The sequence below is a fragment of the Lycorma delicatula genome, chromosome 2 (genome assembly GCF_047948215.1).
Source record: "Lycorma delicatula isolate Av1 chromosome 2, ASM4794821v1, whole genome shotgun sequence".
In the NCBI taxonomy this organism is placed as follows: domain Eukaryota; kingdom Metazoa; phylum Arthropoda; class Insecta; order Hemiptera; family Fulgoridae; genus Lycorma; species Lycorma delicatula.
Window position 1 is genome coordinate 38,436,306 of NC_134456.1, and position 27,339 is coordinate 38,463,644.

A 27,339-nucleotide genomic window follows, 5' to 3' on the forward strand; every position below is an offset into this window, starting at 1 on the left:
TGTTATCAGCACGTCATACTCATTGAAATGCAGTATTACTATAATTGACACTTTCACTTTACTTGGTTCAAATACTGGTTGTATTGTGAATGTTATTATTCTTAGAAAAAGTAACTGATTACTGATTTTTTTACCTGAAGTAATTTATGTGTGTCATAGTCTTATAAAAGTGTTGTCCAGATATCGTAAAAAAACAAACATTGAGTCAAATTAGATTCTATTTTAACTTAATATTTTGGTGGTTTATGTGTTTGCAATGTAATACAGTCAATACATTTTTTGTTTTTATGAATTAAAGTCAAAAAAAGGTTCCTTGCTGTTAGGTGAAAGTATAAAAATTTCTCACAAAATTTCTTTTTTCGAGATGTTAGTCTGTTTAGGTGTTGGGAAGTGTAACTATTTTAATAGATTTTTTTTGAAGTTCTTTTTTTTGATTTCCAAGTACTATATTTATTTAACCAAAAAAGTTGATTAAAATTCTTAGGTAAAATAGTTCTCATTACTCTTTTTTTTCAAATTATTTACATTACTTAGGGAATTACTGAACATCTCTCATATGGCGAGATGTAAATTAAATTGAACATAACTCTACAAGCACCTGCTTCTATGAAAATAATAATTTTTTATGATTGAAGGTAACAATTTCCATATTGTCTTGCATCAACAATGAGAAAGATAGATATTCATGAAATACTTACTGATAAAGTATTAATAAGCAGAAGTATTAATAATGTATTTTACTAAACAATTGTTTTTAAAATAATACAGCTCAAAGATGCTAGCAAATAAATTCCTGATATTGTGTATAATTTATTTTTCTTACGTTTTATGCATACAATATACTATGACAGAATATATTTGTTGTGTATTTGTATTTTAAAAAAGTAGATGTGAATTAATGTGTATATTGTTAATCATTAGATTTATGATTTAAATCTAAGTTAAGTAAAAAAAAAGTTAACTTTGATTTAAAGTTGTGTTAATAAATTATTTATATTGTAGACTAATAAACTATTAAAATGTTATAAACAACACACATTGCACATAATGTTAATCATAGACTTGCACATTTGCATACAAGTATACATTGCATATATCTAAAATTGAACATTTTTAAATTTATTTTTATTTAGACTTTATTTTATTTCAGTTACTGAAATAAAATAAAGATAATCATGACAGTAAAATAGCTTACCTTTTTTTATTTAATATTACATGATTATAATTTAAATATTTCTTTTAACGATATCTTATTGTATAAAATTGACATTCTGTTTAATTAAAATTGGATGTTTAAAAATCTTAAATATTTCAATATTAATTTTGGTATTATTTTATATATAAAATGAATGTACTGTTACAGTTACATGAAAAAAAATTGTTAGGAAATTTAATCAAAACAAACTGTTCTACCACACTCAGATTTATTAATTTATAAAGAACAAATTTAAAGTTGTTATTGTCAGTTTACCACAGGTAAGTGATTTTATGAGATCAGTAAAAATTATTGAGATCTCATAAGTCTGATGAGTTCTTTAATATTTTTATATTGATTTTCCATTTTTTTTAAATGGATGCATATAATGCATCTCTTTTCTGAATATTTTTTTTCAGTGTACCATCTGTTATGGTTACAATTTACTATCTCCTGTAATCTGTTAAATATTGTGAAATTTTTGTATTATAAGAAAAATACTGTTTATTAAGGAATAACTGTTTTATAAAGTTTGTAAAGATAAGCAAGTGGTGATTGTCGGAGAAATATATAATTATGATACTGTAAATTTATGTGCTAATATGTCAAACATATACTTGTATATAATTTAAGTATAATATCTTGTACATTATTAAAAATTTTTTTTTTTACATTATCAAAAGTTATTAATTAATTTTTTTCAATAAATTATTTTTAGGTTGAACATATTTCGATAAAATAATTATTTTTATGGAATTATTAATAGGAGCATTTTACATTAAATTTGTTTAAAAATTTTTGATTGTAAAGTTTTTTTCTTTTTTTAAATAAAAAACAACTGTATTTGATCTACAAAAACTGTCAGATACAATTTTATAACAAATTTCAGATAACCTTATGTAAATTGCTATGTGTTGAAAGTGTTACTGTGGTAACTAGTTGGGATAATATTTTTATCTTACTGACCCTTGCAATCTGTCTGGCAGTTAAATTGTAATAATAATTATAATTTATCAGTAGATAAGCAGAATATTATTTAATATTTTAAAGATAGTTAAAACATCGTAAAAATATCCATTAAAAATGACAATAAAAATTAAGTTGATTGCGATTTATTGAAAGAGTATAATTATACTAAAAGTAGTTTAATAATATACATACATAATAATTACAGGCTTAAGTATATGAAACTGTTGATCACAAACTTGTCTGCTTATAAGAGTTTCCATTTTAATAAAATGCCTTGAAAAATATTATTTTTATTAGATTAATAACATTATTATTATTCGATTAATTTTTGAGGGTTATAAAAGTACATATAAAATTTATTGAATTATATAATTTACAATTTACTGAAACTAAAGAATAATTATCTTTTATGCAAATAATTTGTGGCTCTTGTTTGTTTAGTACCTGGTTACTGCAGACTCTCCTTTTATATGAAATTAATTTTTGTAAGTTAAGTAATTTTTCTAATTGATGGTTAAAGTATTGCTTATATTTGGCTAAATGAAATATAAAATACAGTATTTATGTTATAGTGCATTAAATATAAGTAGTATATTTCAGTTGTATCTGAGTTACATATATCAGCCCCCTTCTTTTCAAAGGTGTGTAAGAAATTTAATAGCAGTCTAAAATAAGCGATGTCTTTATTCTCCTCTGGCGTCATTAATATTATTGTATATTCATAATTTTAGAACACATTAAGTATCCCCAAAAAAATAAAATCAGTAATAGGTGTGTTTGTGTGTGTGTGTGTGTGTGTGTGTGTGTGTGTGTGTGTGTGTGCACGCGCGCTCGTGAGTGAGACATGCAAAATTACTATTCAATGAACAGTAATTTTTAATTTTTTATTAGTTTCAGTGCATTTTTAAAATTTCAAACTTAACAGATACAAAAAATACTAATAATTTTATTAGTATTTTTTTTTCATCATAATATATTCATTAATAATGCATTTTATTATCATTATTATCTTTTATTACCACATAGGATCACTTTAGTCAGCCCATTATTCATGTCTGTTCTATAGAACTGTTTGGACCTTGCGGTCCTTCCAGTAATTTTCATACATTCCAATCTTTGTGCTCTTTCTAGTGTTGAAAATCTTCATGTTGTGAGTGTGAAGTAAGTGTTTTTGTTCTTGACTTTCTTGTTTAATTTTATTTTATCTGTAGTATTTTCTGGTGTAAGGACAATTTTCTTCAGATCCTTTCTTATTTCTCTGATACATCTGCATCCTGTCTTTGTGTTTTTCGAGTCGAGATTATACTCTACTAGCTGTTTCAGAAGTCTTGAATCTTGCATCCTCATGACATGTCTAAAGAATCCTCCTATTCTTCTCTTACGCATGGTGTCAGTGATAGGTTCTAACTTTTTGTACACTACTTTATTGGGCACAATCCACCACTGCCCCTTTCTGGTACTTTTTATGAATGCAGGTGCTTCCAATTCTTCTTTAGATGTTCTGTCTGTCTTTGATTGTTCATTCAGGTAGAAGAGTGTTTCTGCTACATAAGTGACTTCTGGTATTATAATTGTAGTGTATTATTTTGTGTTTATTGATAGGCATTTTTTATTGTAAGTATACCAGGTTCATTTTTGAGCTTTAGCCAGTTTATTTCTTCTTATTTGGATTGAGGTTTTTTCATTTAGGTTGTTTGTTATTATTTTTCCAACGTATTTAAATTGGGTTACTATTTTGATTTCATTACTGTTAATATTTACTTATTTTAATCATGTTGGTTTTTGGGGAATAATTTCTGTCTTTTCAAATGATATTTTGAGGCCAGTTTTATTTGCAATGTTTTGAGGTTTTAATATTTGTGATTTAGCTTCATTGATGTCGTTTTCTAGCAATGCCAAGTCATCAGCAAAACTAAGGTAGTTGGTTTTGACTGTTTGGCAATTTTTACTTTTGGGGGAATTTTTTGAGCCACTCCCTCATTACCAGTTCTAGAGCATAGTTGAATAACAGTGGTGAGAGCCCATTGCCTTGGCGCAGTCCCGTTTTGGTCTCAAATGGTTCAGAGTCCTTGCCTCTGAATGTTACCTTCGTCTTAATGTCTGTGATGGTCAGTTTTATCATGTTTATTAATTTTGTACATAGTCCAAGGTCTCCTAGAATTTGTATTAGGGATTCTCTGTGCCATGCAATCATAAGCTTTCTTGAACTCTACAAATATTACCATCTTGTCTTTGTTTCTTTTCCTGTTGTAATCCATATTAGCTTGTGACTCATGGTCTGGTCTGGACAGCTTCTCTAGGGTCTGAATCCTCCCTGGTATTCTCTTAGTTCTTTCTCGAGTTGTGAACTGATCCTATTAAGGGTGATTCTTGAAAGAGTTTTGTACGTTGTGTCTAGAAGTGAGATTCCCCTGTAATGTTAGAGTCTGTTTTGCCACCTGTCTTTTTTTTGTGTTGCGGGTGGATGAGGGCTATTGTGCAGTGTTCTGATAGTTCTTTTGTGATTCAGATGTTGACAAGCTTGTTGAAGGGCAATTATTGCTGATCTTCCTGCATTTTTCCAGATCTCTATAAAAGTCTGATCTTCTTTCGCTGCTTTGTAATTCTTCATCTCACTCAGTGCTTGGTAGACTTCTTTTATTGTGGGAGGGTTTATGTTTTCTGGTGATGTTATTGGAGTGTTGGTGTTGAAGTTTAAGAGTTCTTCACAGTTTAGGAGTTTATTGAAATATTTAGCTATGATTTCTACTTTGTCTTTATTATTATGGATCAGATTACTGTTTTCATTCTTTATTAGTATGCTTGGAGGTTCGTATTTTTGGAGCTGATTTTTGTAGTAGTCTCTCAACTGTGTTTTATTGAATTCTTCTTCTGTTGACTTCAGTGTGTCTTTTTATTCTCCTTAGGGTTCAGCTATATTTATATGTCAACTATACATTCCCAGAAGCACTGTTCATGATGTATTTGATATATTATTTAAAATATTGTATGTGTTATATTTAAAATCTACAAACATATTTTTTGCAGATAACCTTACACAAGGTTCTAGACACATTGAAAAATGGCACAGTTATTTTGCAAAAATAACAAGCACACCACACCAGGTTTACTCGGAGTAGTGGAGTAAATGATTCAGTGAGGCAAATAAACTGTTATATATTAGCTTGTCAAGCCAAAAAAATGCTGGTGATATTTTAACCTAAAATTGACAGCTTCACTCTTTGTTTAACACAAAGACTGGCTGCATATTAACATCATTACTCTAATTGATAGCTACTTTGACTGGTACCATCTCTACCTCAGATGCTTTCCATATGCCACAGCCATAAGAAAGGCAGGTTCAGATAGTGTAAATCTAAATTAATGAAACCCGTTTTTGGGGAACAATTTATTATATACACTACTTCCGTTCAATAGAGAAATAAAAAATTTTAATGATGAAAAACATTTTAAAATAGTGACCTCAAACACATATAATGAGAGCAATACTTAAGAATTGCCGAGGAAAGGTGTTCAAAATTTAATAAAAATAATAAATTTATTTGAAGCTTGAAATATTCTTCTGAAATCTATGTAACATTAAAATGATTATATAAAACAACATTGATAATAGTAAATGATATGATACATTTTTGCTGGAATTTTTTATTTATTTTTTTATGAGATACTTAAACCAATTACTGATATATATATATATATATATATATGCATCATTAACTGATATGTCACGCACGCGCTTGTGTAAAGCATAATTACCTTTGTGTGAAACACAAAATTATTGTTCTTGTGTTTTATCATTTTTATAATGTACATTAATTATATTATTGTAATTATTCTTAAACATTAAAGTGGTTACATCTACTCTAATTTCATCACTGTTTAGAAATTGCATTATGTGTTTCAATTAATGCTTGTTTTTGCTAGAGAATTAACAGGTTTGTTATTACTCTCCAGTAATCAGTATGAATGTCTTTATTTTTTAACAGTAATTATTTCATTCCATTTCTGGATTCAACTGGTGCTGTTTCACTGGATTAATTAATTCAATATCAATAACAGGGCAAATTAATATAGAAAAATTTTTGTTAATAGTATTCATAAACTCAGCCTAATCCCAGAAAACAAAAAAAAAAAACAATTTAAAAAATCAAAAATAAATAATCAAGAAATCTCAATAAACTTGATCAATATGAAATTTACTAACATATAAACGTGACAAAAACAGTTTATTAGATGAACAGTTATTATTATTTACATATTAGAAACATTTTCGAACCATTTTAAGGCCAATTCTATTTACAACAATGTTGCCAGTAAATCCACATCAATGGAGCTGCATAATTACTCTAAAAATATATTGCCCAAATGAACAGTTTTCATGAAATTTGAAAGGGAGTTATTGATTAATTTTAGTGAGTTTTTAATTAAAAAAGCATCACAAAAGAATTAATACTTACAATTAAGAAAATATAATTAGCCAGAAATTCATTAAAAGAAGGTTATATAGCGATGGGAAATGGTGGAAAAGAGGTACATATATCAAGAAGTACAGCAATGCACAATATGAGTACATTGTGAAACAGTACTCTTGAATATGTTGTGAAAACAGCATATGTTGAAAACATATGCTGTCACAATATGGTCCCCACAACATATGTTGTGGGGGACCACCCTGCAACAAAGTTGTTAAGTTCTTATTTTTATTCAAATAAAACTTTTCATATGTTTTGAGTGCCCATGTACAGAACTAAACAATTTTATTAGCAGAATTACTTTCATTAAGGAAAAAAATAAATTCATAATTGTTTTTTGCAATGATATTTTTTTGCAGGTGATTTGATTTTATTTCATTTCCTGTTTTTTTTTTCAGGAAAATAAAAAAATGTGTGGAATCTGGGCTTTATTTGGTGTATGTTCTAATTCACTTTCTCATTATGAAGACTCATTCTTTAAATTACATCATCGTGGGCCAGATGCTTGGAGAGTTCAGCACGATCAAGAAGTGAAGGTAATTCTTTTACAGCCTTTTCCATGTTATATAGAATCACAGTTTCTAATAAGTAATTTTGGCTTCTTTCATCCATACTTTATTATTCTTTAATATAAGTCCTTTCACTTATTGTTTAGAGTAACTCCATTCTTTATTAAAATTATGTTTTCATCAGTCACTCACATGGGCACACAATTGTATCCTTAACACTGCTTTTCTTAAATATCTCTCATCCTTTGGTTTTGCCTTTTACCTTTTCATTCCAAATCTTATTCAGTCAGATCACAAATTTTTTTTCTACTTCAACTACCTGATTTCTGTTGTATCCAGTTAATTTTTATCTTACTTCTTATGGATTCTGTTTCTGTTCAGTATGTTATTATTATTCTTACTACTTACTTATTCACATTTCCTTTACTTATTTTTCTGTCAGATAACATTGTAAATACATACTTCCAGCTGATTTGTTCCTTTGTATGAATTATCGTTTAATAGCTGTAGAATGAACAAACTACTTATTGCTAAATCAGATACAGTTAAAGAATAAAATATTTACTAAATTAATTTTTTCATACATATATTTTACAGGATGGATGTTTGGGTTTTGTACGTCTGTCAATTGTTGACAGTGTATATGGAATGCAGCCTATGACATTGCACGAATACCCTGAACTTACATTGATATGTAATGGAGAATTATATAACTGTAAGAGGGTAAGTATAATTTTAACATTGTTATAGGGTTTTTTGTCAAAAATGCTTACATTTGTTGGTTCTATGTATACATGTACATGCACTTATATATATATATATATATATATATATATATATATATATATATATAGAGCATTTGTATGGCCAAGATGTTTCAGTGCTTCAGTGGATGCATTTAAATCCCAAAAAAGAGATTTAGTTTAATCAAAGTTTTAAGTGCAACATTTTAATAAAAAAAAAATGCAGCTTTAAATTGCAAGAAGTTTCAGTGTTGAATCCTGTTCAGATTAATCATTCATATAGAATTCAATGCTAATGTTTGTGTCATAATATATGTCAACTACTTTAGTTATCCCCTCAATTTTTTGTGCTTCTTTATTAGAGGACTTACTGTCTTATTACCATCCGAACCCCGTAGGGGGAAGACACCTACCTTGTGGCGTTACTGGTCGCCACACCACCCCCTCCATTCCGAGCCCTGAGGGGCTTTACTGGAGGTCATCTTTAGACCCTCTAACTGATTACATCTCACAGTCATCAGCCAGGCCTTGGTCGGGATGCCACCAATGTAAATGCCTTGGCAAACATTTGCATCAGTAAATACAAATTAGATTTTGCCTTCACATAGGCCTCAAACGAACATCTTCACATCCAACCTAACATGATTCACTCAAACTAACTGACCAAAACCGCGGAAGCATGAACCCAGATTTGACAGCACTGTTCATGACTGTGAATGCTTCAGAAAACAAATAAGTTGAAAGTTAAATCAGTGCTACACTCATACCAATCAAAATTATGTTTTATGCAACATAGAAATTCAGACTTACATCCAAACAAGTTGACCAATTTAAGTCACCTAACAAGGGGAACGTAACCTCATTCCGGTACGCGCAGGAGCTTTGGACAAACCCCGAACACCCACCCGGTCCTATCATGTAGTCTCCCATGGTATTACCAAGTTACAACCAGGACCACCACCAGCGGAAGGAAGCTAGCTCCTGAACGAAGGAATGCTAGGAATTACGCTTGGAGGACCTAATGCTATGAAATTACCTAGCCCTCCTTCTGCAGTAATCCACAGTAAGGGCTGAACGCCGATTGGGATGACCCTCTCATTATGCATCCCTTCTGAGTCGATTCATGGACTGCTTCATTGCTGTCAGATTCCAAGACCACCAACCAGATGTATGTTCCCAGCCAGCGCTTCTAGGGATGGCAGCTGAAGCTGCCACCACCACCACAGAAGTGAAATTTTCTGCCAGGACATCTAGTGGCAGGCCGTCAAGGTCTCGAGAAAAAATCTCTAGTCTGGACTCCAACAAAGAGGAGAATTTCAGCCAATCTGCCTTACTATGCAGAAGCATGCTTGGTAAAGTGTCCCTCATGGCCATCGCGCAGCTCATCTGCTATTTCAAAAAGTACCAACCGATGATTGCTGGAACAGTCATCGACCACAGAGCAGCCAGGGATGTCCCTACCAATAGTGATGTCAATACTTGTATCTGAAAAGGCCCTTCATCTGTCAACCATACCGATGTAAGTGGCCAACTGGTTGGCAGTATTAAAGACCTCAAAATTATGCTGCGCAATGAAACTATCAATTGAGTCACTGCCATGATCACTGATCCCACTGTGCCAGGGAAGCGACTTCGCATTAACATCGGCACTAATAGGGATTGGACCATTACCCGCAATATGAAGGATCCTATCTGATCTCGCTACATGTTCCTCAGTGGAATCCCTCAATTGGAAATATAAACTAACAACTGCAAGGTTCTATCCGCGAATGGCAAATCTGACCACAACATGATGCGCATCAGAAACCTTCCATATAAAGACACTATCAAGCAACTTCCTGCAGAGAATAGCAGACATACAGGTATGCCCTATACAGAACTTTTTCCAGCTGTGAATGCCTGGCAGATCACCCGTAATTACATATGGGTGCTGCAAAAGGACAACATTGAGGCTCCGTCTGTCTACAATTTCACCAATTTTAATCTCTGTAGTTTCAGTTTTCCAGTTTTTAATCACAACTTTACTTTCACTAATTTATTCTAGCTCATGAAAGGTGTATGATTTTAAAATTGGATAACTCTCTTGAGTTAATCAAGTGGTTGATGAGAAAGTTGAAGACTGGTTGGGACAAAATGACATTTGATAATTTCTTACTTGCTGTCCTACAGACAGATCTTAGGATGTTCAGCTCAAAACACAATAACAGTTACACTAGGTACTACTAGTACTTGGAAGTTTGACTTAAGAGAGTATTTGATTAACAGATAAAAATCTAAAAAAAAAGAAGTGTACTTTACTTTGGATGGTGATTATTTAGAAATATGGATGTATCTATTTTATGACCTTCGTAAGAAATTTTCAATGGAAGCTATTTAATTTCAAGTCATAATTTCAAACTTTTGTTTAAAGGAAGAGTTAAAACAATTATTTATCCCAGTCATTTTTCTTTATAAAATCTTAACTTAACTCCATAATTTAAAACTGGAGGCCCTAAAGACCACACAAAAAACTAGCACTAAGATACCAACACATACTATTCCACAAACTTAATAAATAGATGTATCAGCATACTCTTGATGCATTCTACACATAATAAATAAAAATAAAAATCTATTTTTCAACAAAACAAAAAATATGACATTATATATATATTCATTCCTGAACAAAGGTTCAGGAAAAACTGCTCGCAAATTAATAACAGCCTTCTGAGAGAAAAAATACACGTCTTTATTCATACACAAAAATGACCGTATCTTAACATGTTATGAAATATTTAAATTGACAAAAACACAATGCTATAATAATTGAATAGCTATAATAAATCCAGGATATTTTTCAACCGTATCCTATATATGTCTTACTAATTCAAAAAACTCATTACAAATATTATCACCATGAGAATAACAGCTCACTGAAGATAGCAGCAAGTGCTACTGTAGACTTTTTGATATATATTTAAAAAATAATTCTATTTATTAATTCGGTTCAGTTTGTTATTTCAAGAGTTTGAATACATGAAATTGATTTCAAAATGCAAGTAACAAGAAATATTAATAAATACGATTAATAAAAGTGACAAAAATTTGTTAGATGCCAGTGGCCTGATTTAAAAACATAAATGCTATTAGAAATTAAATTATATTTTTAAAAAAAGCTATCTTCAAAATTGTGAGGAACCTGCTAAAATATGAATAGTTGCAAACGCATCCAAAAATTAAAATAAATTTGCTAATATAGTTTTTCTTTTTTGTTAGTGTCTTTTCTTGTAATGTTTCTCAACAAATTAAGCATGGAAAATGTTGGTAAACTAAAACAAGAGAGAGGAAGAAATGAAAACTGATAAAATAGAAGATTTAGTGTTGGATAATGAGAGGAACTGTCCTCTCTTGAAATAATTTGAGTTTTAAGAATAAGTTTCATTTCTTTCCTTCAGAGTGAATTTATATTGCCATTAATTTTGCATGTCTATACCAACAATTGCACTGTTTTAGCAAAATGGAATTAATTATGAATTATTTTGTGTATCTCTAGAATCTGGGGATCTGTTGATAATTGTTATGATTTTTGTATGCCAATGATTTAAATGATCAAGCTTTTAAGAAATATTTAATTGAATAGAGATAATATGTCAAGGTTTTTAATGAAAAGGTTATCTGACTGGGGATGTTAATTTGCTCTCTCATGAAAGATGTGGCTCAGCACTGTCCATAATCATAGATCATGACTGTTCAAGAGAAAATTGGAGGAGAAATGATCGATTGATTTTGGAAACTTAGAAGAAAGTGCAGATAAAATAAGGCATCTTTGCAAAAAAAAAGACAAAATTTTATTGTCTTTTTTTATCAGAAATATGTAGAAGTTTAAATGATATGTATGTTTAAAGTTTGCAGCTTGTAATTAATCTTAATTTTTAAGAAAGAATATTTTTCATGATATTATTTAATTACAAGATCATACTTGAGTTAAAAACATAGAAGTACTTAAATAGAACTTACAAATTGTAGGAATTGACTAAATCCTACAATTCAAAATTCCAGGAATTCAAGTTTTTTTATTGGTTTCTTGCATTTTAAATTTACAAGGTTTCACTATAATGTAATTATTTTAAAGTAATTATTTTGAATTTTATAAGAAAATAATTTTTTGGATTAACAGACCATGAATGTGATTTTTTCCAAAATGCCCCATAAAATGATGTCTACTTCTGCAATTGTGAATTGTTTGTTGAAGTGGATTGTTTCTCAGTTTCAACCCCATTTACTGAACTTATGTCTACCTTAATAAAAAAACCTGTCATTGTAGGTATTTTACTTAAATAATATAATAAATTAAGTTTAGTGAAAGTTTGAAATTATTGTTTATGTTACTGATGTTTTGAAGTTATTAAAGCCCTTCATTGAAAGTGAAATGTTTGAAAGAATGTTTTCAATTAGACAGATTTTATATAACCATATTGATAAAAAGGTTTTAACATTTTTTTTTTTTTTTTTTATTACAGTTGGGTGAGGAGTTTAACTTCAAATATGAAACCAAATGTGATGTTGAGTGCATTATTAGATTATTTTCTGCAGGAGGAATTGAACACTGTGTTCAAAACTTAGATGGTGTCTTTGCATTTATTCTGGTCGATAAGAAAAATCAAAGAGTTTATGTTGGTAGAGATCCTTATGGTGTAAGGCCTTTATTTAGGCTTAAAACAGAGGCTGGCATTGTTGGATTTTCTTCTGAAGGAAAAGGTAATTTGTAGACATTTTAACTAGAGTTGCAACTTTATTACACAAGTCTGTCTATTCCTAATTGCTTATCAATTAGAATATATATACAAAGCGATTGAATATTGCATATCACAATACTTTTGGAGCTGATTTGGGATATTTATATGAACAATAAATCTCCTATAAACATATTCCCAGAAGCACATTGTTTGCAAGTTATAGGTAACAAACTATTCTGCCCTGATTAGCTGCTCTTAAGAGTGAAATGAAGACTTATTGAAACTCTTGGGCCCTAAATTAAGTTTGGTAGTTATTTAAAATAAAACATGTATTTTTTAAGCTGAAAAATTAAAACAGATTCCAGAATTCTAATTAATAAGTTGTAAGAAAATTTTTGGAAAGTCCAAAAAATTGGAGTAAAGAAAATTAACTTAGTTAAATCACCAATAAGTAAATAAATATTTAAAAAAAATTAATTTTAAAAATAAATAAATAACAAAATAAATTATTCTGAACAAATTATTTGTATATGTAAGATGTTATTGAATAACAAATGTTATTTGAGCTGTTAATTTATGATTAAATAAGTTAACAATGATATGGGCTGCAGTTTGAGAACATTGTGACAAATATCCAGATTGAAGAACACCAAATTGTAAAACACTTGAAGCTGTGGAGAAATGTCTTACAGAAACAGTCATGTTAAAACAAAAATATAACAAATAATGGACATTGATGGTTTATAAAAAGGACAAGCACTGAAGAATAGATGTTAGTTGCTACATAATTACCTGCAATTACAAGCACCGGAAGATTTTTTGTATAATAGCAGCAATCATATTAAAATATAAAGCATTTTTCATAAATTCAGAATGTGTGAACATATGCATATACTTATGTTTGTATGTTGAGCAATAAATAAAGAAATATTAACAAAGTGGAATATAAGTGCAACATATTTTTATACTTTGAAAAAGTCAGTTTGTTTTGTTAATGACACAATATGATATTAATTTAATTAATTTTGGCAATCTAATAATTTGTTTATAAAACTTTTTTAACTCTTTTGTTTTCTTTTTATATTGTAGGTTTGATGAGCTTAGAGAATATTGTTCCTAAAGGAAATTGCAAAGTGGAACAATATCCTCCAGGACACTATTCAGAATATAAAATTGAACCAGATGGTAAAACTACTCTTGTCCAAGAAAAACGGTATTATAAAATTGGGGATAAACTTAAAATGAGAACTTATGTCCCTGCATCAGGTAAGATTCTGTTTATTCAATGGAAATGTTCAAGTGTAAAAATATTATTTTACAGAATGTTTATAATTGGCAAAAGCAAATGCAGAAGTAAAATGCTATTTTGTAGAAAGCCTAAAATCTTAAGTAGGCTTTCTACTATTTTAAATAATACTTTAATTATTTTAGTAGCGAGATGATTATATGACATGATTTTGAGATTATTTTATTTTATCTATATCTAGCAGATATTTTATGTTATCAAAAGTTAAAGAATATTAAAAAAAGATTATTCAGAAGGTTTTGGTTTGAAGTGCTGGTTAGGATTCTTATTTTTCATTTGATACAAAATGCATCTAATATCATTGACGATTTTCATGTAAAATATGTTTATTTTTATTTTTTTTATTATATCAGCGGCTTAAATTGAATAAGAAATGAAACTAGAGAAACTGTGCTGTAGGAATTTTTATTTCTTTTTCCTTTTTTGTTTTATTCAATAATATATGTGCATTAACAAATTGTAACTTCTGTAAATTGAACTTAAAAATTTTGAACATTTTATTTAATAATTTAGCTAACGATGTATACTGTCACAAATCGGCTACTTCAACCAAACGTAACCTAACTCACTTTGCTTGCTAACCTCATCTAATTAACATTAAATATACAAACAGTGGTGGTTCTTAACCTTCTTTCTATTGAGAAACAGTTTCTGATGTATGACAATTTTTGTGGCACACCTGAGTATTTTGAACAATAATTTAAAACTAACAATCAGTTTTTTATAAGATCATTGAGCTTATTACTATTTTTCATAATACAATTTTACAGAATAATTAGATTTTAATGAGGAATTTGAGGTTGGTATTTTTTTATTGTTTTATTTATGTTAAGCCAGATAAAGACAATGTAATTCTTAAATTCATTTTTCACATTAACAAGTTTTGATCTCTTTTTTGTTTTTATGTTTGTTAATGCCAAAAATCCAAATTTGCATAAATACAATGTCAAAAATTGTAATAAAATTACTAAAGCTGTGCCTGATATATCTGGGAAATATTTTTGAAGTGATATCCAAACAGTATCAATTGACATTTTGGAATATTTTAATTTCCAGATTCTATCTGCTGATAAAAAGATGTGTTCCTCTTCTTCATTCAATGTATAAAAATGGATGCATCATTTATTAAGAATGGATTCCTTATCCAATCATATTTTTTTAATTGCAGTGTTGAAAAATATTTTTCCATTTGTTTTCCTATCAAATGTTCAACTACTGTTGATTCTATCTTGTCTTAGTTGTGTTTTGGGACATTTCCATATATGTCTAAATTAACCTTTTCAGCTTTAATTTTTCAGGCTGAGCTTATTTTGGAATCCTAATTTATCAGTTGAATTTAGAATATTTTCATGTGGTCTCTGCATACTATTTGTAAAAACAGTAAATGTATCTGACAAGTATGCTAATTTAGCGTACTATATTTTGTTTTTAATAAATTCACAAAAAAGAACATTTTCTTGTTCAAAAAAAGTTAATTCATTTTTCATTTCAAGTACTTGTAATAAAAATTTTCAAACTTTCCTTAGTATGCAGTAATAAAGATTTTTGTTTAGACTTCATAGCTTGGCACAATTGTGTGCATAGGCGACTTTTGAATGGTCTTTAACTTTTGAATGGTCTTGACTTTATAAAATTAATCATATTAATTGTTTAATAAAAACTGTTCTCAAATCATCTTGTAAAGCTTTTGTCATTAGGGCTTCTCGATGAAAAAAAAAATGGATAAATAGAATATTTGGTTTCTGCTCTTTTACAATTGTTACAAATCCTTTTATTGAACCAGTCATACACAGAGCGCCATCTGTGCAAATTCCAACATAGAAATTCAACAAAATACCTATTTGCTCAAAATATGAATTTATTGCACAAAAAATATTTTGTCCTGTGGTATAATCAAATAACTCTTGATAACACAAAAAGTAATTTATTATTTCATTATCATGAACAAACCAAACAAATGCTATTAATTGAGCTTGTTCCAGAAATATCTGTATGTCCTCAATTTACAATGAAAAAAGCTTTACTTTAAGTACTTTGGCAGTATTTTCTTCAGTATTACATAAAAAATCAACAATTCTTAATGTACTTTGTCATTGTAAACCGGTATTTTAAGAATACCGGTTTCCAATGACACTAACAGGTGCTACATTAACTTCTGCTTCATCGCCTAGCGTGGTTTTAACAATTTTTTGACAAGCAGGTAAAATAATTTCCTCAACAATATTAAGGAAACCTTATAGGTTTCAGCTTTAAAGCAATGAATTTTGACATTTTATATGAAGCAAGCTGAGCCTTTTCTGAAATACTTAACTTTTATCAAAAATTTTGGCTTGTTTTGCTTGTGTTGATAAAAATTTTTGAAAGTAATTTTTATCTTTTGATGTAAAATTTGGATGTTTAATATTAAAGTGATGTTTTAATTTAGTTGGTACCGATTGTATGTTGAAATTGGTGCTGATTCTTTAAATAAATTAAGTCCTTATGTACTTGCGATTATAATTATTTTTGTTATGAATTGTAAATATCATTCATACATATAATAACATTAACTTGTGAATCTTTATGTAAATTTGTTGTATTAATATATTTAATATCAAATAATGAGTGAAAGAAGATTTGTTGAGTCCTTGGAGACTTGCAGTAGACCTGTAGAAGACTGGAAGAGGACTGCTTGAATGAATTTCAAAACCTGCTTGTATACTTTGTGTGGAGCCGCTGAATTGTCAGTTGTCAAGTGCATCTGACAGGAGCTGTTTGAACTGCATGGAGCTGAGTGCATCTGAAAGGAACTGTGTGAACTATATGGAGCCGATGAATTGTCAGGAGCCAAGTGTATCCAAAAGGAGTTGTGTAAACTGAATGGATCTGCTAACTCATTAGGAGCTGAGTGTGAATCCGACTGAAGCTGAATATCTTTAAATTTTAAAAGTCCTATTTTAGATGAAAATTAATGTTTCTCATTAATAATTAATTTTAAATAACATGAAGGAAATCTGAGTCTACACACCTGTACCACTGCACTGTCTGATAATTTTTTTTTTGGATGTGACACAAATGACTTTCTTCTCCAGTCCACATGAACTCAAAGTTCAACTAATGTTCCGTGCATTGGCAATTACATTTATACTTTTTATATTACTTTTACAAGGTTTACTTATGTCATTTGGATTTACTGTTTCTGTTTCTTTTGATGTATTTTTTCATCATTTTTTCGTTTTTTATTAACAAATTTGTCAATTTTTAATGCCTTAAAAAATAGAAATTCAACAAATAAAACGTATAAATATGAAATCCAAAACAAGAATGAAAAATATGAATAGGTGTATGTACCTTAAATCGCATTAAATTCTAAAAGGTAATGTTAAAGGTATTTAAAACAGAATAAGATTTTGGGTATATTTATTAAATCGAACTAGTGTACACATCAACAGTTGATGGCCTCTTTCAATTTGCAATGCGTTCCATGGATAATAAACTCTACCATCGTTGCTTTGAAGCGTCAGTCAATCAAATTGTACGGCTTTGTCACCATCTAGGGCACAGTGGTTGAGAATCACTGATATACACAATTGTACAGTGACCGCATACTAAAGTAGGACCATAAATATTTTTGGTATTTTTTAAAAATATCAAAATTTTTGTTTACACTTTGCCTAATTTTCAACTTTATCAGTATTTTACTTGGTCAACATTGACCAAATAATGCCAATGCTCAGTCAGTATTTGATCACTGACTGTATCAGACTGATAAATTCTGAAAATTTGAATTTTGTGATTGAAAAATTATGTACTAATGAACCAATTCTTTGCTCTTTAGATCAGTCAAATCTTATCTATTTATATGTAATTTTTTTAATTTACTCAAGTTTTTATTTTTTTCAATAATATTTTTTTAAGGAGACTGAAAGAATAACTGTTGGATAAAAATTATTATAAAATAATGTTGAAAGTATGGTTATGAGTACAATTTTTACAAGAGGTATGATTTATTTAACAAGAGATCTCCTAATATAGTACAAATAACTAAATCAACTTATATTAGACAATTAAACAGTTTCAAGAAATTTGTACCATTTGTGTAAGTTCAATGTACTTGCTGATATGTATGGTTTTTTTACTGGTAAAAAAGTAAATTATTATTAGTAAGTAAATTATTATTACTAGCCTCATTTTTAAGCATACTATTTTAAAATTGTTCCTTTAATAAATATTTTTTTTAACAACTTATTAGAAACTTTTTAATGACTTTAGGAAATTTAAAAAAAAAATTTAATTACTTTTTTAACTTTTTAATGACTTAAAGGATGTATCTTTTCTGCAATATACATGATTAGAATGTAGGAAAACTGTTTCAATAAAGAAGAATTTTTAATAGTTATGAATAAAATTTTAATTTTTCTCCTTCATATTTTGCCCTTCTCTAATTTTTTTTATATATGTTACTTTTTGCATATGTATTTGTGCATAGTTTTAAAATTTTTTCTATGTTTACACTGACAATTTTAGTTAGTTAAAAAATAATATTGATAGTAATTATAATATCATTAAATTATGTAAGAAAATTTAATAGATAAAATAATATTAAAAAAAAACTAGTGGTACTTGTCTGATATCGTACCACCACTTTTTCACTTTTTTTTATGCAACTTTTCCAGATTTCTTGAGAAAATGAATAATGTTAAAAAGTACATTTTTTTAATGAAAAATAAAAATTTACAAAACACTTCAGATATGTTGACTCTGTGTACTGATGAACCGTATATATATATATCAATGTAACCTAACCAAATATAACCTTTATATGCATATTTAATGTTAATTACACGAGGTTAGTGAGTGAAGTGAATACAGGTTATGTTGATTTGTATACAATTCATCAGTTCATGGGGAGTCAACATAATCTAAACAAACAACCGATGCGCACTTCGATTGATAACAAATATATTGTTTTTTTGACAAAGATGTTGCATCAAAAAAAATGAAAAAAGTGGCAGTGTGAACAAGTATCAAACTGGTATATTTGAAACTTGAAAATTTAATAAGCCTTTTTTTATAATAATAACAGAATGTTTATTTTGTCATTGTTTTATTTATTCATATGCATACTATATTTTTTCAATTCATATTTATTCACTGCATACTATAGCATATGTATCATACTATATATATTAACAAAAGTTTTTTGGTTTTCATTATACTAAACATTTTATACAACCCTCTTCTTTACATATATATATATATATGTTGTTTTATGCAATCAGTTTTCCATCTACTGCTGGGTCTGGGTGTGTGTGTGTGTGTGTGTGTATAGGCAAAAAAATGCAATTACTGTTACTGGCTGGCCAGGCCTGACATAGCTGCAGATGTAGTGGAATGTAAGTGTAAATGTACTGGTAAACATGTTGTCTGGGACCAATCAGGTTGACCACTCCTAAGTGGTTGACCTGAAAATTATATATACATATATATATATAATATATACACGCGCGCGTGTGTGTCCAATACTGATACTACAGACCTGTTTGTCAGGATTAGTCTCATGTCTGAAGGAAGGCTAAAACTTAAAGTAGAGAAGCCTTTGGGATCATGGGACTACATGAATACGATTGAATGCATTTGATATTGATCACTAATGGATTTCATTGATCAGTTAAATCTAAAGTCTTGCATTAAAGTCAAGATAAGCATGATGACTGTTATGCTCATTACTTAATAAAACAGTAATATTCTTTTACAGAGCTAAAACCAAATGACATTAAAGCAAACATCAGAACATTGCTAACTGCAGCAGTACGTAAACGTTTAATGGCTGAACGACGTATTGGCTGTTTATTATCCGGTGGTCTTGACTCAAGTCTTATTGCTGCCATACTGGTTCAAGAAGCAAAAGCAGCTGGTATACCGTATAAAATACAAGTAAGTTTCAAAGTACTCTTCAGTTATAAAATATAAATAATAATATATATTATTTGCTCATTGAAACTATTGATGTTAATCCAAAGTTTTGTTTCAATAAGTACCTTTTTTTTATAATAACTGAATATTTATTTTATCACTGTTTTATTTATTCGTATATAAACTAACATAATGAAAAGGGTTGTATAAACACTCTAATATCCATTGTCTAGCATTCAAATCCATATAAAAGCAACTGCCTTTACACAGACTTGGACCTTAGAACTTTCTACATATATATATGTAAAGGTAGAACAAATTAAAAACTGATAATTACATTTTTGATTTTACTGAACTGATGGAACTTTTACAATTAAATATTTATGTATATAAATATACTTATAGTTATATAAAGGAGGGAAAAATTAATTTTTTTTGTTTCACGAAGAAAAATATGTGATTCTGATAATATTTTTTCTCCTGAATTCAAATATGATCAGTTTTTCCCCATCATGGAAGATTTCCAAGAATACACAATATTTTTTAACTACACACATTTGACTCACCTAGAAAGTAAGAAATGATGATTTTCTGCTATATTTTGCCTGTGGAGCATCACTATTGATGGTTCAACAATAATCGGTCATCATACTAGGATTACATTTGCCTTGATACCTCTTTTCCATAGCTGAAATCTCCTGATGAAAGTGTTCTCCATGCTCATTGCTCAGTGCGCCATTTTCCAGGAAGAAATCTAATTGCGAGTGCAGGAAGTGTACTTTTAAGGACATGCTACAACCCAAATTTTTATAAGATGTTATAAGATTATTGACAATATCATAGTAATTTTCACCCTTTGATTTCCCAAAAACCTCTAAGTAGCGTTTTTGAATGCTTGCCAAGCTGCTTTCTCCATTGGATTCAACAGTTCCTCAAACTTTTCATCATGCATTAATGACTATTTTTGTGGACCCACAAATATTCCTTCTTTAATTTTTGCATCATTAACTTTAGGAAACTTCTGTTTTAAGTACATGAAACCAGAAATATTGTCCATGATATGTAACGAAGGTAAAGGGTGTCCAAAATTGAGGTATCATTTTAATTTTGCTGCCATTTTTTTCTACTTGTAATTTTTATTCAAAATTTTTATTTTCAGATTCCAAATACATTTCGGTTAATTAATATGGAACGTTACACGAAGAAACAATGTGTTTTTATTATTAAAACATTTTTTTGAAAATGGCAAAAGTTTTTAATTTGTAATTAGGAAATTTAGAACAAAATTCGGTAGAGAAAATGCTCCAACAAATCGTGCCGTCAAGCTGATGGTTGAGAAATTTGAAGAAACTGGATCCGTTCATGATAACAGAAACAGAATTTATCAACGTAGTGGTCGTTCAACCGAGAATATAGCAGCTGTGAGCAGAAGTGTTGAAGAAGATCCAAAAACATCCATTTGTCATCGTTCGCAGCAATTAAACATCAAACGATCCACATTATTCAATATTTTGCATCGTGACCTCCATTTAAAGGCTTATAAGATCCAGCTGACCCAAGAATTAAAACCAGCTGACCACGCATTACATCGGCAATTCGTTTCTTGGGCTATCGAAAAACAAGAAGAAAATGAGAATTTTCTTAACAAAATAATCTTCACCGACGAAGCCCATTTCCAGCTCAATGGCTACGTCAACAAGCAGAATTGCCGCATTTGGGGTGAAGAGAATCCAAGAGTTATCAAGTAACGGGTTTGGTGTGGTTTGTGGTCCAGAGGAATCATCGGACAACATTTTTTTGAAAACGAAAATGGAAATGCGGTTACGGTCAATGGAAATCGCTACAGATGATCTGAAGCTTTTTGTGGCGGAAAATTGATGATTTAGACGTAGAGAATATGTGGTTTCAACAGAATGTTGCCACTTGTCACACAGCAAGAGAAACAATGGATCTTTTGAAAGAAAAGTTCGAAAATCGCATTATTTTTCGTAGAGGAGTAGTAAATTGGCCAAGATCGTGCGATTTGACACCTTTAGATTTTTTTGTGGGGTTTTTTGAAATCGAAAGTGTACAGCAATAATCCCACAACAGTTCAAGAGCTTAAAACCAACATTATCGAGCAGATATCAACCGTTGACAACAGTTTATTGAAAAACGTGATTGATAATTTTGGTAAAAGATTGTGAGCCTGCCGAGCCAGTAGGGGGGGTCACTTGACCGACATAATTTTTCATTTTTAACCGGAACCTAGTTGTAATAAACTGAAATAAAAATATTTTTAATATCTGAAAAATAAGTATTTTTTTTATTAAAATGATACCTCAATTTTGGACATCCTTTAGATACTCATTTTTAGGGTTACACAATGAGTCATGTTTCACATTTTTCTGTTCAGGAATGAGTGATTCGCGTTTGGGCCATTCTTTTCTAATGAAATGGTTTTTTCTGTCCCTACTATCCCATTCACACAAAAAACAACAGTACTTTGTGTAACCAAGCTGAAGACCAAGAATAAGTGCAATTATCATCAAATCACCACAAATATTCCATTCATACACTACAAATTGAAGCTGTTCCAATATAAATTTAAAGTTTTCATATGTTCTTTCATACTAGCAGAGTGCGCCACAGGTACTGATGGAAATTTATAGCCATTATGCAGAGGCACAGCGTTTAAACTAACTTTAGAGCAATCAATGAACAAGCGCCATTCTGTTAGGTTATGTTCATTACAAAGTGTTCTGTTAAGAGAAGAAATGTCATTTTTTTTTTTTTGTCTTCAGTCATTTGACTGGTTTGATGCAGCTCTTCAAGATTCCCTATCTAGTGCTAGTCGTTTCATTTCAGTATACCCTCTACATCCTACATCCCTAACAATTTGTTTTACATATTCCAAACGTGGCCTGCCTACACAATTTTTTCCTTCTACCTGTCCTTCCAATATCAAAGCTACTATTCCAGGATGCCTTAGTATGTGGCCTATAAGTCTGTCTCTTCTTTTAACTATATTTTTCCAAATGCTTCTTTCTTCATCTATTTGCCGCAATACCTCTTCATTTGTCACTTTATCCACCCATCTGATTTTTAACATTCTCCTATAGCACTACATTTCAAAAGCTTCTAATATTTCTTCTCAGATACTCCGATTGTCCAAGTTTCACTTCCATATAAAGCGACACTCCAAACATACACTTTCAAAAATTTTTTCCTGACAGTTAAATTAATTTTTGATGTAAACAAATTATATTTCTTACTGAAGGCTCGTTTAGCTTGTGCTATTTGGCATTTTATATCGCTCCTGCTTCGTCCATCTTTAGTAATTCTACTTCCCAAATAACAAAATTCTTCTACCTCCATAATCTTTTCTCCTCCTATTTTCATTCAGTGGTCCATCTTTGTTATTTCTACTACAATTCATTACTTTTGTTTTGTTCTTGTTTATTTTCATGCGATATTTCTTGCGTAGGACTTCAATCTATGCCGTTCATTGTTTCTTCTAAATCCTTTTTACTCTCGGCTAGAATTACTATATCATCAGCAAATCGTAGCATCTTTATCTTTTCACCTTGTACTGTTACTCCGAATCTAAATTGTTCTTTAACATCATTAACTGCTAGTTCCATGTAAAGATTAAAAAGTAACGGAGATAGGAAACATCCTTGTCGGACTCTCTTTCTTATTACGGCTTCTTTCTTATATTCTTCAATTGTTACTGTTGCTGCTTGGTTCCTGTACATGTTAGCAGTTGTTCTTCTATCTGTGTATTTGAACCCTAATTTTTTTAAAATGCTGAACATTTTATTCCAGTCTACGCTATCGAAAGCCTTTTCTAGGTCTATAAACGCCAAGTATGTTGGTTTGTTTTTCTTTAATCTTCCTTCTACTATTAATCTGAGGCCTAAAATTGCTTCCCTTGTCCCTATACTTTTCCTGAAACCAAATTGGTCTTCTCCTAACACTTCTTCCACTCTCCTCTCAATTCTTCTGTATAGAATTCTAATTAAGATTTTTGATGCATGACTAGTTAAACTAATTGTACTGTATTCTTCACATTTATCTGCCCCTGCTTTCTTTGGTATCATTACTATAACACTTTTTTTGAAGTCTGACGGAAATTCCCCTTTTTCATAAATATTACACACCAGTTTGTATAATCTATCAATCGCTTCCTCACCTGCACTGCGCAGTAATTCTACAGGTATTCCGTCTATACCAGGAGCCTTTCTGCCATTTAAATCTTTTAATGCTCTCTTAAATTCAGATCTCAGTATTGTTTCTCCTATTTCATCCTCCTCAACTTCCTCTTCTTCCTCTATAACACCATTTTCTAATTCATTTCCTCCGTATACCTCTTCAATATATTCCACCCATCTATCGACTTTACCTTTCGTAGTATATATTGGTGTACCATCTTTGTTTAACCCATTATTAGATTTTAAGTTATGTACCCCAAAATTTTCCTTAACTTTCCTGTATGTTCCGTCTATTTTACCAATGTTCATTTCTCTTTCCACTTCTGAACACTTTTCTTTAATCCACTCTTCTTTCACCAGTTTGCACTTCCTGTTTATAGCATTTCTTAATTGCCGATAGTTCCTTTTACTTTCTTCATCACTAGCATTCTTATATTTTCTACGTTCATCCATCAGCTGCAATATATCTTCTGAAACCCAAGGTTTTCTACCAGTTCTCTTTATTCCGCCTAAGTTTGCTTCTGCTGATTTAAGAAATTCCTTTTTAACATTCTCCCATTCTTCTTCTACATTTTCTACCTTATCTTTTTTTACTCAGACCTCTTGCGATGTCCTCCTCAAAAATCTTCTTTACCTCCTCTTCCTCAAGCTTCTCTAAATTCCACCGATTCATCTGACACCTTTTCTTCAGGTTTTTAAACCCCAATCTACATTTCATTATCACCAAATTATGATCGCTATCAATGTCTGCTCCAGGGTAAGTTTTGCAGTCAACGAGCTGATTTCTAAATCTTTGCTTAACCATGATATAATCTATCTGATACCTTGCAGTATCGCCTGGCTTTTTCCAAGTGTATATTCTTCTATTATGATTTTTAAATTGGGTGTTGGCAATTACTAAATTATACTTCGTACAAAACTCTATAAGTCGGTCCCCTCTTTCATTCCTTTTGCCCAGCCCGTATTCACCCACTATATTTCCTTCTTTGCCTTTTCCAATGCTTGCATTCCAATCTCCAACTATTATTAAATTTTCATCTCCTTTTACGTGTTTAATTGCTTCATCAATCTCTTCGTATACACACTCTACCTCATCATCATCATGGGCGCTTGTAGGCATATAGACGTTAACAATCGTTGTCGGTTTAGGTTTTGATATCATTTTGATGGTTTAGGTTAGATTTTGAAATGTCATTACAAAACACTAACTGTTTTCTTCAGAAAAATAGTGTTTAAATTCAGAATGATTAGTCTTTATGATAAGTACATACTTTGTATTCTTTTGAAAAAATCATCCTTTTAATTGGGAAGCATACATTTCAGATTGTGTTTTGATAACTTTAAGATTTGATAAGTTAAGATTTACTTACTTTAAGTTAGTTTTTTCCTTGGGCCAGTAAATGAGGCTCTGATGAACCGGTTTGTTCAAAAGTTGAATATCATCTGTTTATTTTTCTTCCTTACTTCCATCAGACTCTTAGCTCTCTTGATCATCTAATGTCACATGTTCTGGAGGCTTTGGTATGGACAATTCTTTGCAGTGTGGAACTGGTCTCTTTGCAGATTGCAAGTTAGGGTACACCACTATATGTTTTGATTTTGACATAATCCCGTTGATGTTTGTTAAGCAGAAGTAACAGTCAGAAGAATGATCTTTGGGTTCCCTCCAAATCATAGAAATAGCAAATGGAATGTGGCATGTGCTATTTTTCCATTCAGTGAGAAGCGTAGAACATGATAAACAACAGATATGTGGGGCTCAGGCCCTTGTTTACCCCGACTTTACACCTAAAATAAAGTTCATAACACTTTTTTACTAATGGAGTAAGGTTTTGCCTTGTGGTGCCTATGTGGTGTCACTTCACCACATACATAACAAAAATTGTTAGGAAGATTTAAACTGATAATTTAAATTGGATGAATTGTTAAGATGATTTCTAGGCATTTTGTAACAAACAACTATTTAAAAAAATAAAGTTGTAAATATGTAATACACAATAACTCAGACACACAAAACACTCACAACGAGGTGTTTACTGGTTCACTACTATCTCACAACTGGCATTGTTCTGATGAATGTGTGCTATTCTAGATCACGTTTATATGTCTGTATAGGTCTGAAGCGGCACAACAGTAGCAACGCTACCCTTTCAGTTAGCTCATTTGGTTCCATCATACATACAATGCTGTAGGAGCTTTTACTTGGTAATGGACAAATTTTTAAAAAAATATGTTTTAAAATATTTGAAAAAATTAAAATAACAAAAAACTGAGGGTGATGGAGAAATTCCAAATAAATATTTGAAAACAGAATAAAAAACTGCATTAAGTACACGTATTGGTACTCGTGAGAGAAAAATCATGTTGACCAGTGTAATTAATGAGACAAATTGATGTAGAGAAAAAACTATTTATTCAATGACAATGAACTTACACTACTTTTCAATATAGTCTCCAGCAACATTTAGACTCTTGTACTACCATTGTGTGAGCTTTCTGATTCCTGCAGCGTAGAACTTTACCTTGCTGTTTGAAGCATTTGAGTATGGTTTTTTGACTGCTTCATTGTCGTCAAACATCTTACCATGTAAAACGAAAAGAAATCGGATGGGATGAGGTCTGGGCTGTAAGGAGGATGTGCCAACACATTCCAACCCAACTTCTTGAGTGTTTTTCTTGTTCTCTGAGTGATGTGGGGGCGTGCATTGTCTTGCAAGAGAATCACACCTTTTGAGAAAGCACTTTGATGTTTTCATCATATTGCGAGTCTCACTTTCTATTGGAGCATATTAGAATAGTACTCATTGTTCTTCTAAGTAGTCACTAAAAATAGGGCCTTGCGAGTCCCACAAGACCATCAACATCACTTTAACAGCTGATGCATGAATTTTGAATTTTTTTGGTGGGTGAATCTGGATGTTCCGATTCAAGACTTTGCCGTTTGGATTTATGGGCTTGAGTCAACTGTCTTGGAACCCATTTTGAACATATTTTGTAATAATTCAGCACGTCATGAATGATTGAATGCACAGTTCCAACACTAATATTACACAAACTAGCAGTTTGGGAGATTTTGACTCACTTGTTTTCATGAATAGGATCATTTATGTGATTTTGCAGCATGGTAGTCAAAACTTCAACTGGTCTTCCAGAGCGATGGAGATTAGTTATACTTGTTCTGCCTGAATTAAACTGTTCCAGGTTGCCAACTTGACCCTCAAAAAATGTCATTGTCATTGAATGAACCGTTTTTTCCTTACATCAGTTTGTTTTGTTAATTATTGAACATCCCTCGTATTTATGTATATATTGTTCCTTCTTTCTTGAAAATTAACACAATTA

At 30.4% G+C, this 27,339-nt stretch overlaps 1 protein-coding gene across 5 annotated transcripts in view; it reads left to right on the plus strand.

Annotated features, from left to right (window-relative positions):
* The window catches only part of AsnS (asparagine synthetase), a 50,416-nt gene that overhangs the window by 7,503 nt on the left and 15,574 nt on the right, over positions 1–27,339 (plus strand). For 3 of the 5 annotated variants that reach the window (XM_075355138.1, XM_075355140.1, XM_075355136.1), the window contains 5 exons: positions 7,035–7,172; positions 7,743–7,868; positions 12,388–12,625; positions 13,693–13,869; positions 19,647–19,825. In XM_075355138.1, coding sequence (XP_075211253.1) covers positions 7,047–7,172; positions 7,743–7,868; positions 12,388–12,625; positions 13,693–13,869; positions 19,647–19,825 — 846 coding nt within the window. In that variant the 5' untranslated portion in view covers positions 7,035–7,046. Of the gene's footprint in view, positions 1–1,363; positions 1,477–2,605; positions 2,650–7,034; positions 7,173–7,742; positions 7,869–12,387; positions 12,626–13,692; positions 13,870–19,646; positions 19,826–27,339 lie in introns of all 5 variants that reach the window. The other 2 variants (XM_075355139.1, XM_075355137.1) reach the window with 2 other exon arrangements.